Source organism: Quercus lobata, chromosome 11, assembly GCF_001633185.2.
Source record: "Quercus lobata isolate SW786 chromosome 11, ValleyOak3.0 Primary Assembly, whole genome shotgun sequence".
Lineage (NCBI taxonomy): Eukaryota > Viridiplantae > Streptophyta > Magnoliopsida > Fagales > Fagaceae > Quercus > Quercus lobata.
The window spans coordinates 6,037,905-6,053,081 of record NC_044914.1 but is presented as its reverse complement, the minus strand read 5'-3'; the positions used below and the strand labels follow the sequence as shown (position 1 = coordinate 6,053,081).

Here is a 15,177-nt window from a genome sequence, read left to right as displayed (position 1 = left end):
ATTTTGTCCATTCGCTCTAAACACGAAATTTTTTGTAATCTATTCAGGTGGTAGTTCGAATTATTATTTCAGAAATGAAAGGCACAGAATCTACACATAAAGTAAAATTCCTGAACGCTGTTGTTCTCTTCCAATATGTGCCAAGAGTTTATCAAATCTACCTATCTTGGAGGAAACTAATAACAAATGACAAGAAATTTGATAGAATCTTACGGGTCAAAGCTCCACTGAATTTCATTCTATACATCCTTGCTGGACATGTAAGTTTGATTACAGAGTAATTTCATATTCATTAATAGTGTGTATTTGGATGGCAGGATTTGGACATATGGATTTAGATTTGGGTAATTAAAATCTAAATACCAAATTTGGATAGTTTAAAAAAGGTCAAGGATTTGGATTTGACAAATATAGTCTACCAAGAATTTTAAACCTTTAAAATTCTTGAATTTAAAATGATATCTAAAATCAATGGATTTGAAATCATGGCATTTCAAATCTATTGATTTAAAATCCAAATCCAATTCCAAATCTAAGTTTCCAAATGCAACATAAATTTATTCTTGACAAGTTTTGATATTTTATTAATGTCTTGTTGGCTCTGATAAACATTCATTTCAAATGATCCAACATACCAAAATATATATATATATATATATAGATTCCAAAGGTTTCATGTTATCAACTTGTGGTTAGTTTAGATTCTGGCCAAATTTACTCAGCTCCCCCTCTACTCTCCTCTCATCTTCCTGAATCTAAACTAGCCTTGGGTGATGATCCTACTATCCTGCATTACTTTTTAGACAAAGTTTAGTTACAAAATTGATTATATCCTAAGGATGTGTTTGTTTGGAGGTGAAATAGGGTGGATGGAAAACTATGGAGAGAGAATAGGAAGAAAAACATTTTTGGAATGTGTTTGGTTGGGTAGGAAATATGGAAAATAAATGTGGGGCCTAGGGTTTTTCTCCCCTGGCCCACCAAAATGTTTTCTTCCCAAAATGGAGAGAAAACTGAGTGAAGATGAATTTTTTCTTAATTGACAAAAAGACCCATGTGCATGTGCATATGGGCTTCTTTAAGTTGCCTTTATTTTTTTTCTTCACCCTTAGGCAGTAACGTTGCCTTGTTGTATTTGTTTTGTTTTGTTTTATTTTTTTCTTTTCCTTGGCGGCAGTAATATTGCCCTTTTTTTTTTCTTTTTATTTTCTAGGGTTTGGGCATGATAGTTGTTCTTTTTTTTTTTTTTTTTTTAACTAGATGTGATTTTTTTTTGGACATGATTTTTTTTAAAAAATAAATTTGGCTGATTACTCTTTTTTTGTGGTTATTTATCACTTTTTTTGTTTTAATTGGGCATCATTTTTTAACAAGGGTATATGAGTAAATTTATTCAAACTTATTTTTTCCATCACTCCACTTTTTTACATTCCAACCAAACAAAAATGAAAGAAAATAAAATCTTTTCTATCCTCCCACCATTTTCTATCCTTTCACTTTTCCACCTCTCCAATCAAACGGACCTTAAGGCTATAATCTTACTTAATATAATAAACATTACTATATATTTTGAAAATTTAACTGTTGAATTGCATGTTCTTTACATTCTTAATACAAATGTCAAATTTTGTATCAATCAGATAATATGTACTATATGATCTATAATGTTATATTTTATACATAATTTTAAGGTACAAAAACTTGCAATTTAAACAATTTATTGATAACATAGTTATTGATCTTTAAGTTTTTAGAAATTTTTTAAGTATTGAAGATATAAGAAAAAGATGTAATCTAATAGTAAATTTATTACAATTTACCTCCAATAAAAAAATATTGAGTAATGATTTATTTCTAATACCTTTCTTATAATCTTTTAAAGATATTAAGAAGTTTCATCATGTCTACAGTTATTTTTTCTCTTATTATTATTGCTCACAATTAATAATAATTGGTTAGGATATATATATATATATATATATAGTTTATTAATGTTTAATTAATGATTTTGTGGTCTTTTAGGTATTGGGAGCGTTTTGGTATTTTTTCTCTATTCAACGACTAGCAGCTTGCTGGCAGCGGAAGGGAGCGTGTGATCAAAATCGTACTGGATGTTATGGAACTTCTTTTTATTGTGATCGCAGTTCTGGAGATCTCTCTTTTATAAATGATATTTGCCGAAAATATGTCCTAAATACAACGTCGGCCTTTGACTTTGGAATATTTCTTCCAGCCCTTCAGTCTGGTGTCTTAGAATCGCCAGATTTTCCACAAAAATTATTTTTCAGTTTCTGGTGGGGCATGCGAAATCTGAGGTTTGCACATGACTTTTATTTTTCTATATTAATTACTATAATAATTAATTTCCCCTCGTTTAAATTTTTCAAGAAGGCTACCAAAAAAAAAATAATAATAATAATAATTCAAGAAGAACATAATTCCTCGTCACACATTTATTAATCCACCAATTTCCACTCTCCTCTAATGAACTTTTGTTTTAATATAGAAGAAGTGTTGAACTATGCAATCTAATTTGAAGGAAATTTCTTCCGATCTTTCTCTAACTTGGTTTGAAGGAAAGAGTTGGGCTTAGGTCAATGCTTGTTGGGATGATGGCACATGACCAAAAATGAACATGTCATCCTTATAACGGTTCTAATAGACCCAAGCTTTGCACTGTAGGAAAACCTTATCTTGAGCCATGTGTTATTTATTGAGTCAAATCCTAATTAGCAATCCAATTATAATATATATATATATATATATATATATATATATAACCATCCCCCTTCATCGTTAAACTCTTCCCCGTCTCCTTAACTTTCACCTTCCATCCCACGCACCCTTTATTAAATTGCCACCAAATTTCTCATGGCGTTTCTTTTACACACCCAAAATTCTTTGGCTTAGTTGTTAAGAGCATTCACATTCAAAATGTTATTTTAGCATCTCAAATATCAAATAAAGTGCATACATTCGGTTGACTATTTCCAAAAATTTTTAGGAACAAGCTACAATAAACTGCTATCAATAGTACATACTATAGCAACAAGCTAAATGTTTAACCCCATTATTTATTCAATTCTATCTCTTTCATTCAATTAGAAAATGATAAAGTTTGGCTAAAAACTTAGTTGTATTCTAAGGCTAAAACTTAACTTCCACTAAAAAAATAAACATTGCTATATATTTTGAAAATCTAACCGTTAGATTGTATGTTTTTATATTTTTAACATATATATTAAATTTTATGTCAATTAGATGTTATTTACTATATGATTCATAAACTTATTTTTTTATGCATAATTTTAGATTAAAAATTTAAATATTTAATTGATAACATAACTAATTGATCTTTGATTTTCTGGAAATTTTGCAAGCATAGAGAATAAAAAAGAAAATGGATTTAATGGTGGATTTGTTAAAATTCACATCCAACTAATAGATATTAAGTGGAGTTGTAACTTTAGGCTACAACCTAGCTTGCAACCAAACTTTATCCATTTAAAAAATCACTCCCTTCTCTCTCTCTCTCTCTCTCTCTCTCTCTCTCGTTGGGTCATGGTGGTGATGGCTTGGGATTGATTTTGGAATGGGCCACAGTGGGTTCATGGGTTTGTGGTTGGTTTGATGGGTTGATTTTGGATTGGGTTTTGCCGAGGAAGGTGTTTCTTGGTGGTGGGTTGTGGATGGGTTTTTTCTTGGGTTATGGGTTACGATGGTGGTTGGGTGGCTAGTTGCTATGGGTTTTGTGGTTCGTTGTGCCATGGATCGTCATGGGTTGTTTTGATTCTCAATTTGGGTTTTGTGCCTAGTTATGCTGTAGGTTGAGGAAGACAAACTGAGAGTTGGGGAAAAGAGAGTGAAGAGGTGGATTGAAGAAACTAACCGTTTCTTTTTATTTTTTGTTTTATACGTATTATTTTAATGGGTTGCGTGTTAAAATAGTTGAAATTATTTATATTATTTTAATGTGTTGAATGTAAAAATAGAAGACGAGATATAGTATGAGTTATGAAACTGTGTTAAAATAAATAAAATAACTTCTTGAAATGCTAGCTAAATTTTTTAGATGTTCGGATCTAAATTCTCTTACAGGACTAATTGGGCTAGTTCCACTATAAGTATCAATAATGCCAAAGAGGCTGTACATAAATCTTAGGGCATTTGGAGTTCCTGAATTTTGGTCGCATTCCACGAATGCACAAGAACCTTTGGATTGCGAATGGAGTTTGGGTTTTTTCTCGGGACTCACTTTGTAGATTTGGTTACAACCTTGCCATGAGAAAAAACAAAAAGAAAAAGAAAATATAAAATGAGTTTTATTTAATTTAGGTTGCAAATTATTTAAAGTTAACTAGGGAGGACCAATATCGCTGTTGACATAGGAGTTGGGGATAGTGGTGGTGGTTATGGAGTCCATGACAGTAATAGTGAAGGGGAAGGTTTTTTGTTTGTTTGTTTTTTTATTTTTTATTTATTTTTTTAATGTTTTATGTTTTTATGTTCTTTTTTTTCATTACTAGTCTAGTGATTAGGATCCTACTTAATAAATTATAACACATGGCACAATATTGTTAGATAGGAGGATCATCAGGTATTGCTTACGTGGTCCTTTGGGAGGACCGAAGGCCATAAACTAATGATCTTGAATGCCCAAGTGTAGATTTTCACATCTCCTTCTAATAGCTTGGTTTCCCCTAAAATTTGTATATTTTTATTTTATGCATTGTAGTTTTAAAGTTTTGAGATTAGTATCTTAGACACTATATTTGTGCCATTTTTGCAGTTCTCTTGGTGGAAACCTCCAAACAAGTAACTATATATGGGAAAACTGCTTTGCACTTTCTATTTCTATCTTTGGCTTGATTCTATTTCTATATTTCTTGGGAAATTTGCAGGTGAGTACCCAATTCTCTTCATTTTTTTTTTTTTCTAAAAAAAATTTAAGCATCGTAGTTACATGTGAAATTATTCATTACATCTAATGTATTACACCTTTCTCTTATAGGAAAGTAAGCTCTAATTGGTGTGGGTTCAACAGATAAAACCCATGTTTATGTGGAGAGGTTTGTAATGCACTAGGTACATAACGTACTGAATGAAGAAGATAGAGCGTGATTTCTAGATAGGAATGACACATCAATAATTTAATAAGTTATATGTTAATAATCATATTATTTTTAGTAGTATTATTACATGGATACAAATTTTTATTTTGTAAATTCGATTGTTACAATAGGGTAAGTGAAAAGTTATACATTAGATGTTTACGTTGAAAACACCGGAAATAATTTATCATTTCAAGATTATAGTTCTATTATTAGGGGTTGGATATTTAAATAAGAATATGACAGATTGTTAGGTTAGTCTTTAAATAATTCTTATCTACTTATAAGAGATTGTGATTTGGTTTTCTTTGATTTTGAATGTTACTTTATCTTGTAAAGCCATCTATATATATATATGTGTGTGTGTGTGTGTGTGTGTGTGTGTGTGTGTTTGTGTTCATTAATAAAGGATGTTTGAAAAATATGATTATTGAGTGAGTTTTCACTTTGGAGGTATGGACTCCCAAGTAGTCCATTTATCAATTTGGAGGTCTTGGTTGCCTCAAAGCAATCAACACAAAAATTGGGTCCTCATCACTCACTTAGAAGAGCCTTGCAATCATTAACCAAAGAAGAAAGCCTAGTGGTAGTTGAAAGATAGCCTGATACCAGATCAACAACTTTAGCAGAAGTTTTAACTATCATAGCTTGTAATTGAAGTTTTTATTTTATTTTATTTATTTTTAATGAGATGAAATATTGTAACTTTATTGAAAACTAAACAACCAAATCAGCCTAGGTTACGGCATTAAGATGTGAAGAAACACTTTCAATCCACACCGACAAATCACTGATATGTCCAGCATATCTAGCAAGATTGGGAGCTACAGAATTACTTTGTCTCTTAACATGAGAAACACTGAAAACAACAAAGGATTCTGCTAAAAACTTCACCTCTTCAATCAAATGACCATAAGAAGCAAAAGCAGGTTCATCATTTTTAAAGGTATTCATAATTTTCTTTGAATCGCCTTCAAGAATATTAGATGAAAACCTCAATTCTTGTGCAAAAACTACAGCCCTGACCACTGCCATACCCTCAACTTCATCAACTAATGTGGGTAGATTGCACTTCTCTGTCATGGAAGCCATAACCTATCCCAAATAGTTTCGGATCACAACCCCAACACCAGCCTTCCTATCTTCATTAAACACAACACCATCAAAATTAACTTTGAAAAGTGGCCGAGGTGGAGGAATCAAACGAACTCTAGCTGGACTACGGGAAATGGAGCAACACTTGGGCGATTTTGAGTAAAATCTTCATAAGCAGTAGCTATAGTAGGCCTCACCTAACCAATGGAGAATGATTTATTGCTCGTTCACAGCAAGTTCCTCCTGTACCAGATTGTCCACACCAAAACATTGAAGAGATCTTTGTTCTTTCCTCTATCAATATCATACGTAACTAGGTCCCCAAACCAAGAGAAAGATGTTGAACTTTGAAAATTCCACATTGAGTCTAAATCCCAGATTGGTGAAAGACAAGGACAACTCCAAAGAGCATGCAAAGTATGTTCTGAATATTGATGGCAATGATCGCAGATGTCTTCAAGGATGAATAGATTTTGTTATATGGGATAGAGTTTTTGCAAGCTCGCCATAATAAATTATTTACCTTACTCTGAATTGTCAAACCCTATATTTTCTTCCACTCCACTTTACCCGATGAAGACTCTTTTTGATCCTGGTCTGTGAACTCTTCAGCCAAAAACTTGTAACCAGATTTTACAGAGTATTGACCCGATTGATTAAAAGGCCAATTAAGTGTATCCTAAATCCGATTTCTACAAAGAGGAATGGATAGAATAGAACTAACCTCGTGAGGCAAGAATAAATTATCTAGCTGAGTTAAATCCCATTGCTTAGTGAGCTGATCAATGAGATCAACTACATGAGCTGTGGATAACTCTTCAGATAAAAGAAATTGAAGCTGAGGTTGATCCCTAGAAGATAGCCACAAGTTAGATAGAGGAATGTCTTCCCCACTTCCAACCCTCCAATGGACTCCTTTTTTAAGCACATCCCTACCTTTCAAAATACTTTTTCAAATATAAGACCCCGACATACCTCCTTTGACTTCCAAAATAGAGCAATTGAAGAAGAATTTTTTCTTAAAACCCTATAAAATAGTCTTTATTATGCAATAACCGCCAAGCTTGCTTAGCTAGGTGTTGATGCTCATTTTGGGAAGTCCAGTAGAAGGAAGAAGCCCAGCAACATGGGTAGAAAGGAGTTAGTAATTGGATAGAAAAGCCATTAAGCCCAAGCGATAGGAATAATGAATCATAAGGCCATAAAATAAACAAATGGGCCTTGAGGAAGCAAACAGGCCTAAAGGAGCTCAGAAAGAGAGAAGTAGCAAATCTATGGGCAGTATGTGATGTAGAAAATTGAGAATGGGTCACAACAGGCCCGAAGTAATGCAAGTAAAGAAAGTAAGGGGTTGATGGAAAGCCCATGAGCCCCAAGGATGAAGGTTAAAGTAATTGGGTTAGGAAAACCTAAAGGAGTTAGTAAAAACCCATGAGAACGCAGAATTAGAAAGGGCCGAGGATGCTCAAGGAAAGTAAATGGGCCAAGGATGCCCAAGAGAAAATAAATGGGATATAGGAGTCTGTAAGCAATGTAACAGAAAGTCTTTTGACCGTGCTGAGTCATTGAGAGAATAATAAGTAGCAGGCCCAAAGAAGCCTAGCAGGCGTGGGTCAAATAACATCATAGCAGGAATAGCAGAATAGTGAAGCAGGAAATGGTAGCAAGACTATAGAAAGGAGCAAGAGAGTGGGTTGAAGAAAGAAAAACCCACAATCAAAGAAAGCCCAACCCCTAAGTGGAGCAAACCATAAAGAAAGGAAAATCAGAAAACAGATCAAGCGATAAGAAGTCAAGGATGGACGGCAGAATGTTCAGGCAAGCCTTCAGGCCACGGTGAACGCTTGAGCATTTGGTAGGTTTTGGACATACACAGAAGTGAAGCATGCGCAAGGCCCAGACATCAACAGCCTGTACCCAGCCAATACAGGAAGGGGTGGGTCATGGGTCAGAGGTAAGAGGGCATGGTCTAGCAGTGAAGAGAGGAGGAAAACCTATTCTGGGGTTCCTGTTTAGGCTCTTTTGGGGGAAATGTCCTGCTGAGATGACATATCGTCCAAAAGAAGTAAGGATGAACTGGAACCACTAGGTGCATACTATGAGGGATAGGAAGAGAGAGAGAGCACCCACACCGTAGTAGGTAAGAGTGCCACGACAAACAAACAAAAACAAAATAGTCTTTTTTGTCTGGTGGCATAGTCAGCATAGGTAAGTGGTGGTGGCTGAGCGATTGACAAACCAGTAGTGGTCAGCAAGGACACCCAAACTAGATAAAGGTAGTTAAAGGCTAAAATAGTAAAATCCGGTCACAATAGATATTATAGAGAGGACCCTTGCTGAGCACAACGAAGGAAGGAACAGAGTAATAGTAACCTCTAGGAGAGAATCGCAACAAATAAGCAAATACTGAAAAAGAAAACGAAAAGAAAAAGGAAGAATTAGAAAGAATGAAAAATAGAGAGCATAGAATGGCAGGCATACATCAATAGGTTGATCCCCTCTCTCCCTCTAAAGCCCATGCTCTCTACTAAAGGCAAAAGATTCTTTTGGGCATAGGTCATTTAGGCCCGTTCTCTCAAAGCAATTAATTTCTTCCTAGGGAGATTATTCACATTGAGGAAATGGTTCCCTTCTTGACTTTGGCCCTGTAACATAACTTGGCACGACAAACTGATATTTCTCTCTTTTATTCAATAAACTTATTACTATCTCTTCCTCATTTATTTCTGCTATTTAATAAAAAGGGCACTCTCTTGTTGCTGCCCTTTATTTATTTCTATCTAAGTAGCAAACGCATCTCTTTTGGTATCTTTATTATATCTGTCTGCCATAACTTTCCTATAGTAGCTTCGCCTATCATGGGCATGTAACCAAAGCTTTGGCAAATTGGGCATAGTTTATGCACATGCCAGACCAAAATAGATTACAATTAAACCAGTCCCAACTCACTAATCTAGAACACTTGGGTCCAGTATGGTAGGAGGCTGCCTAACCCAACATTACAAAAAGGCCCACCACACTAGGAGAGCATCATTAAACATACCTAAATCTTTAAAATCCATACCACCTTCAATCTTAGGCTTGCACAATTTCTCCCATCCCACCCAGTGAATTTTCCTACTGTCACCTCATTGTCCTCACCAAAACCTCCTAATTAAATTCTCCAAATCATTACATAAACCCAATAGCAACTTGAAGCAACTCATAGAATAAGTTGGAATTGCTAGCACAACTGCCTTAATCAAAATCTCTCTTCTTGTCTATGACAGAAGCTTTTCTCCTAGCCTTGCAACTTCATACATGTTCTTTGATGTATTCAAAGTTGGCCTTTTTTTTTCTACCCACAAAAGAGGGCAAAACTAGATATTTCTCATATTGCTTTATCTATGTAACCCCAAGAACCTCCTTAATTTGAGTCCTCCGATCTTTCGAGGTAGAATTTACTAAAGAAGATAGTAGTCTTATCTCTATTAATCTGTTGAGCTAAACACCTCTCATAAACCCCCAAGATATCCAACACTTTCTAACATTCCTCAAGTGTAGATTTATAGAGTAGAAGGTTGTCATTTGCAAATAAAAGATGGGTTAACTTGGGAATTGTTGAATTCAAAGACAATCCATGAATAATGTCCTGTTGAGCCGTTTGAGAAATAAGATTGTGAAGCCCTTCAATGTATATGAGAAATTGGAAAGGGGAAAGATGATTGCTTTGTCTAATACCCCTTGTTTGGCTTGATAAAACCTTTTGGTTCCTCATTGACAACCAAAAAAAAAAAAAATCCAATACTCATTGAACCTCTTCTTTCTTATTACAGACTTTAGGAAAGACCACTTCACTCTATCATAAACTTTGCTCATATTCAGCTTTAGGACCATAAAACCATCTTTGACTAAAATGTGATGTTGCATGCTATGCAAAAGTCTCAAAAGCCATCATGATGTTGTCAGAGATGAGACGGTTCTTGGTAAAGGCACTTATGCTCAGTGGTGATAATCTTTGGTAGAATTCTCTTTAGTCTATTAGCCAAGACCTTAGAAAGTCTTATATAGAACATTACAAAGACTTATAGATCTAAATTCAAAAACAAGTTCAGGCTTATTGAGTTCTTAAATGAGAGTAATAAAAGTATGGTTGAGATGTTGAGGAAGGGAAGTAGAATTAAGAAAAGAAAGTACAAACTAAGTAACATCCATGCCTACAAGATTCCAATAATTATGATAAAAGAGCAGTGGCGTACCATCAAGTCCTAGAGCTTTTAGAAGTGTCATCTGTTTAAGAGCAACCTAAACCTCCCATGCCTTAAATTCATAATTAAGCTGTTCATTCATACCTGAGGTGACCACGCAAAGAAATTATGTTGATTGTTTCCTCTGGTTGATTGTTGCCCGTGGAGGAAAGCAAGATTTGGCAGTAATTAATGAGACAATTTGCCACTTCTTTTGAATCAGTGGCCCAATGTCCTGAAGAATTTCTAATATCATCAATGTTATTTTTCCGAAACCTTTGAGTTCCTCTGCTATGAAAATATATTGAATTTTAATCTCCATGAACAGTCCATAATGATCGTGATCTTTGAAACCACATTATATTCTCTTTATCAAGTAATTCATTAACTTCACTTCTTAACTCCAACACCTGAAAATTTACCACAGACACCAGTGCCTCCTTCTTGACCTACTGAAGTTTTTTTCTCTTCAACTCCAAGTCCCTTTGAAAGCTCAGATTTGTGTATAAACACAAGAGCTTGTTTAGACCCCCAAATAAAAGTTACGGCTCAGTTGTTTTTATTCTAACTTAAACTAAGTGCAAAATAAGAGTAAATGTGAGTGAACAAACAATAAAGCTACTCTAAGCCATATTCATCAAATATTAACAATAAAATGAAAGCTAAAAGAGTAGGGAAGAAGAATGCAAACACAAGATAATATCAAGACAGGTTATCGAAGAGGAAACTAAAGAACTCGGCGAAAGACCTCTTGTCGCCTTCCAAGTGGTAAATCAATCCACTAGAGAATAAGTTGGAGTACACGAATAACAAAGGACCCTCCAAGCCTAGTCTATCCCATGTACTCGAGCCCTCCAAGCTCCTGCCGTCAACTGACTTGATGAAGCCTTGTCTTCTCTAGCTTTCCCGAATCACGCAATTCAGCCCGATTGCATCTGTCAATGATTGGCTTCTTCTAATGCTTCCCAGTAGCACCAAAACCTCACTTTACACTCAGATTGAGTGTGACAAGTTTTTGGGCTATCAACCTCTCAAGGATTTGGATATGGAAAGGTAAGAGTAGAGGAAAACCACAAGGAAATGTGTAGATGATTGTAGGTATGACAATCTCTAACTCTCAAGTGTGGATGCTAGGGTTTTCTCTCTGAAAAACACTCCTTACAATATGTGCGTAATGAGGATATATATAGTGTGGGTGAAGACATGGTGGAGCATAAATGACAAAATAGCAAAACAGAATGTTTCGCTAGTATTTCCCAGGAAGACCTTACCTGTAAATTACTCGCAAAAACTCCAGCTGTCATGACTCTTCGCATTCTAGTCATGTGCTCTGCATGTGACTTACTTCACGAGATATCTTCTTGCGAAATCTACTTGGTCTTCAATAAGAGCTTGAGTCTTCATACTCTCTCTCACACACAACTCTTACAATAAAATTTCACATAAAATATAGGGAAAAATGATTGAATAGAATTACAATCAAATTTGGCACAGAATTAAAGCTAACACAAAATAGTTGTAAATAACAACTTTACACTCTCCTTACATTCCCAAAACAACTTTAACTCCATTCACGTAAGGCTTTTTCACATTTATCAATTTTATGAACCACCAGAATACCAGGATCAGAGTGATCAATGTTGGTCCAAACAGTCTACCGTTTGTGAACAACCTTTATCAAGTTGTAATTGAAGTTGGTTGAATAAGTTCAACTCGTCTTTGATATCTCAAGGTTTGGCTGTAACGCTTGTTGGAATATCTACAGCCCTTGAGAAGCCTGAAACTCAAATCCCTCTATGATCTTTAACTTCAACTATGTCACCAGCATTAACCAAACCTGAATTACCCAAAGAGGAACCATTGATATTTAATTTAACCCAATTATCTGCTTGTTTGCACCACTCAACAATTTTTTTTTTTGTTTGGTCTTTCACATGCAAAGTGGAAGAAATCCACTACTCACCTCAAAGACAATAGAAGGACTAGGGGCAGCCGAGCAGAGTTTTTGAACACACATCTTTTACTATGTAACCACAAGGCCCTTATTCCCAAAGAGAAGACCAAGCTCCAAGGAGAACGATAGGAATGAAGAGTTAAATTAATGCTACATGGATAAAGGAGTTTAATGAAAAAAAGCATCAAGACAGTTGTCCCCAAGGAAAAAGCCAAAATTGCCTTGCAAGGGGGCAATCCCTTAGGAAATGGGAATTGATCCAATTTAAAACCGCCTAATTTTGTTACACAATGAAGTCACGTGTGTAGCACGTGGTTACTAACCAAAACAAGTAATTGTAACTAAAAACTGCAAGTAGTTTAACATGCTCTTTATCTGATTCTTTTCGTTCTTCTCTTAGAGTTGGTCTCTCTTCTTGCTCTCTATATTTTGATACTCCCCTTAAGATGAGCTGCTGGTGAGTGAATATTCACTATGACAGTCAATTTCTATGTGTTTAGTTCTCTCATAGAACACAGGATATATTGGATCTAATGTGGAGATCAAATTGACTGTCACAAAATAACAAAGCTTCACTTCAACTTAAATATCCTTGAGAAGATATAATATCCAAACTATGTCACAAGTAGCAATTGCCTTGGATCTATATTCAGCTTTTTCTGAAGATCTGAGACTGTTGGTTGCTTCTTAGACTTCCAAGACACTGAAGAATCTCAAATAAGATGCATTATCCAGTCATAGACATTCTTGTGTTTGGACATGAAGCCCGATTTGATTCTACAATGCCTTTTACATGAAGTTCTGCACTAGATGAGAAAAATATTCCTTTCAGTAGAATTTTGTGTGCTGCATTCAAATGAGGCTTCCTTGGTTTTGCCATATATTGGCTCAACTCAGGGGTGTAGCTAGAAAATTTTACTTGGGGGGTCAAATTGTAGTATTGATATATTAACCATAATTTATATTGAATACAAAGTTATTAACTTTGGTATATTGTTATATTCTTAAATATTAATGAACATATATACAAAAATTATATAGTTTATTATAGACAAATACGAATACAAATACAAATACAAAAAAAAGAAAAAGAAAAAAAAAAGGAATCCAATAAAAGAACTAGTCACATCAAAATTATACCCAACAATCTTTAATGGAATAAAGATAGCAACACAAAAATGTGATCAAAACAATCTTAAATACCCTTATGCATATCAACACACATAGTGGCAGAAGAAAGAAACAAAAATAATACTAATGGTAAATTAACAATGATGATTGATAAAAAAGAGAGAAAAGAAAATGCACTTGCATATTCACTTCTTTAAGGAGTCAAGAAGATGATGTTGCACAAGGAAAAAAAATGGATTAATAATTTTGGTTGAGATAGGAGTTTTTGTGTTGAGAAGAAAGAAAATGGGGCTGGCATTAGCAGCTACAACAAAGGTCCGTAGGTACCTAAAGATGAAAAAAATTGAAATTATGTTGGAAAATGGGTTGTCAATGATGCTAGAGAGTGAGTTATCATCCATTGGATTAATTATAAATTTTTTGGACAATTGAGAAGGTCAATTATTAGTCATTATCTTTTGGACTAACTATAAATCTTAGGAATAATTAGGGTGGACAGATAATAAATTTTTGAACAATTAAGCAGGTCAACTAAAAATCCATTGAACTAACTAGAAATCTTATTAATAATTTGGGGGGGGGGGGGGGGGGGGGGTGTGCGTTCTAATTTTTTTGGGAGGGCTATATCCTATACTAGTATAGTTGTAGGGGAAAAAAATTTTGGGGGGGGGGGGGGGTGGGGTAGAAATGTATTTAAAGAAACAATACTAGTAATCTCTATTGTCCTTGGCCCCAACCCCCCCCCCCCCCCCCCAAAAAATAAAAATAAAAAATAAAAACCTAATCCAATGAATTGTTCTAGGCATTGAAAGTAATTATATTTTGATTTGACAACTATACAACTTACAAGGTGAGATTTGGTAAAATTGAACTGACTTAGTAGAGGTGGGACAGATGTACATGCAGTGGACAACATCAAAATCCAAAAAAAAAAGGGATAAGATACGCATGAAGATGAGGTCAAGTCAACGACAAAAACAACATAAGGGCATGATATCGTGGATTTCCCAAAAGAAATTTGATAGTACAGAAAAAAGCCTGATTATGGAAAACATAAATCAGAGATATGAAGAAGGCAAAGACGTTAATGTGGAGAACCTGGTCCCCGATCTTCCAACGGATCTTCAAACGAAAGTTAAGCGCCATATCTGCTTACAGATACTAAAGAATGTGAGTTTTATTACCTCTATAAATTTGCTAAATAACTGTATTATAAATTTCATTAATAATAATATGAAAAAAGAGAATAGTTTTATTAATAAATATCGGTTTTATGATCACACAAGCTGGCTCAAGCAGCTCGCATGGCTTATTTATTTTATTCTATCTATTTTTTTTTTTATATGAATCAGATGAGATATTATTGAAATATTAATTCTTAGAGCTACATAATCTATACTTAACATTTTTTTTTTGGACACTGTTTAAGTGTGTGTTGTGTAGGTATGTGATGAGTCTCACATTTTAACTCTTTATAAATAATTATAAAGATTTTCAATCGTGACTAGTCATTTAGATGTGTAATATAGATGTATTTATTAAGTATATTTATATTAATGAAACAAGTTTTATAATAAAAAAATAAAGGTAGAATAGTTAATAGAATTGTTGTGGATCTTGAAGATCCCATCATTCGGCTTTGGCTCACTCCATTGTCATC

The 15,177-nt window shown here is 34.4% G+C and overlaps 1 protein-coding gene across 4 annotated transcripts in view; it reads left to right on the top strand.

The window, feature by feature from the left end:
• Positions 1 to 15,177, top strand: part of LOC115969003 (cyclic nucleotide-gated ion channel 1-like) — a 36,338-nt gene that overhangs the window by 16,960 nt on the left and 4,201 nt on the right. For 3 of the 4 annotated variants that reach the window (XM_031088560.1, XM_031088561.1, XM_031088563.1), the window contains 4 exons: positions 48 to 260; positions 2,023 to 2,315; positions 4,790 to 4,901; positions 14,412 to 14,687. In XM_031088560.1, coding sequence (XP_030944420.1) covers positions 48 to 260; positions 2,023 to 2,315; positions 4,790 to 4,901; positions 14,412 to 14,687 — 894 coding nt within the window. The remainder of the gene's footprint in view (positions 1 to 47; positions 261 to 2,022; positions 2,316 to 4,789; positions 4,902 to 14,411; positions 14,688 to 15,177) is intronic. The other variant, XM_031088562.1, reaches the window with a different exon arrangement.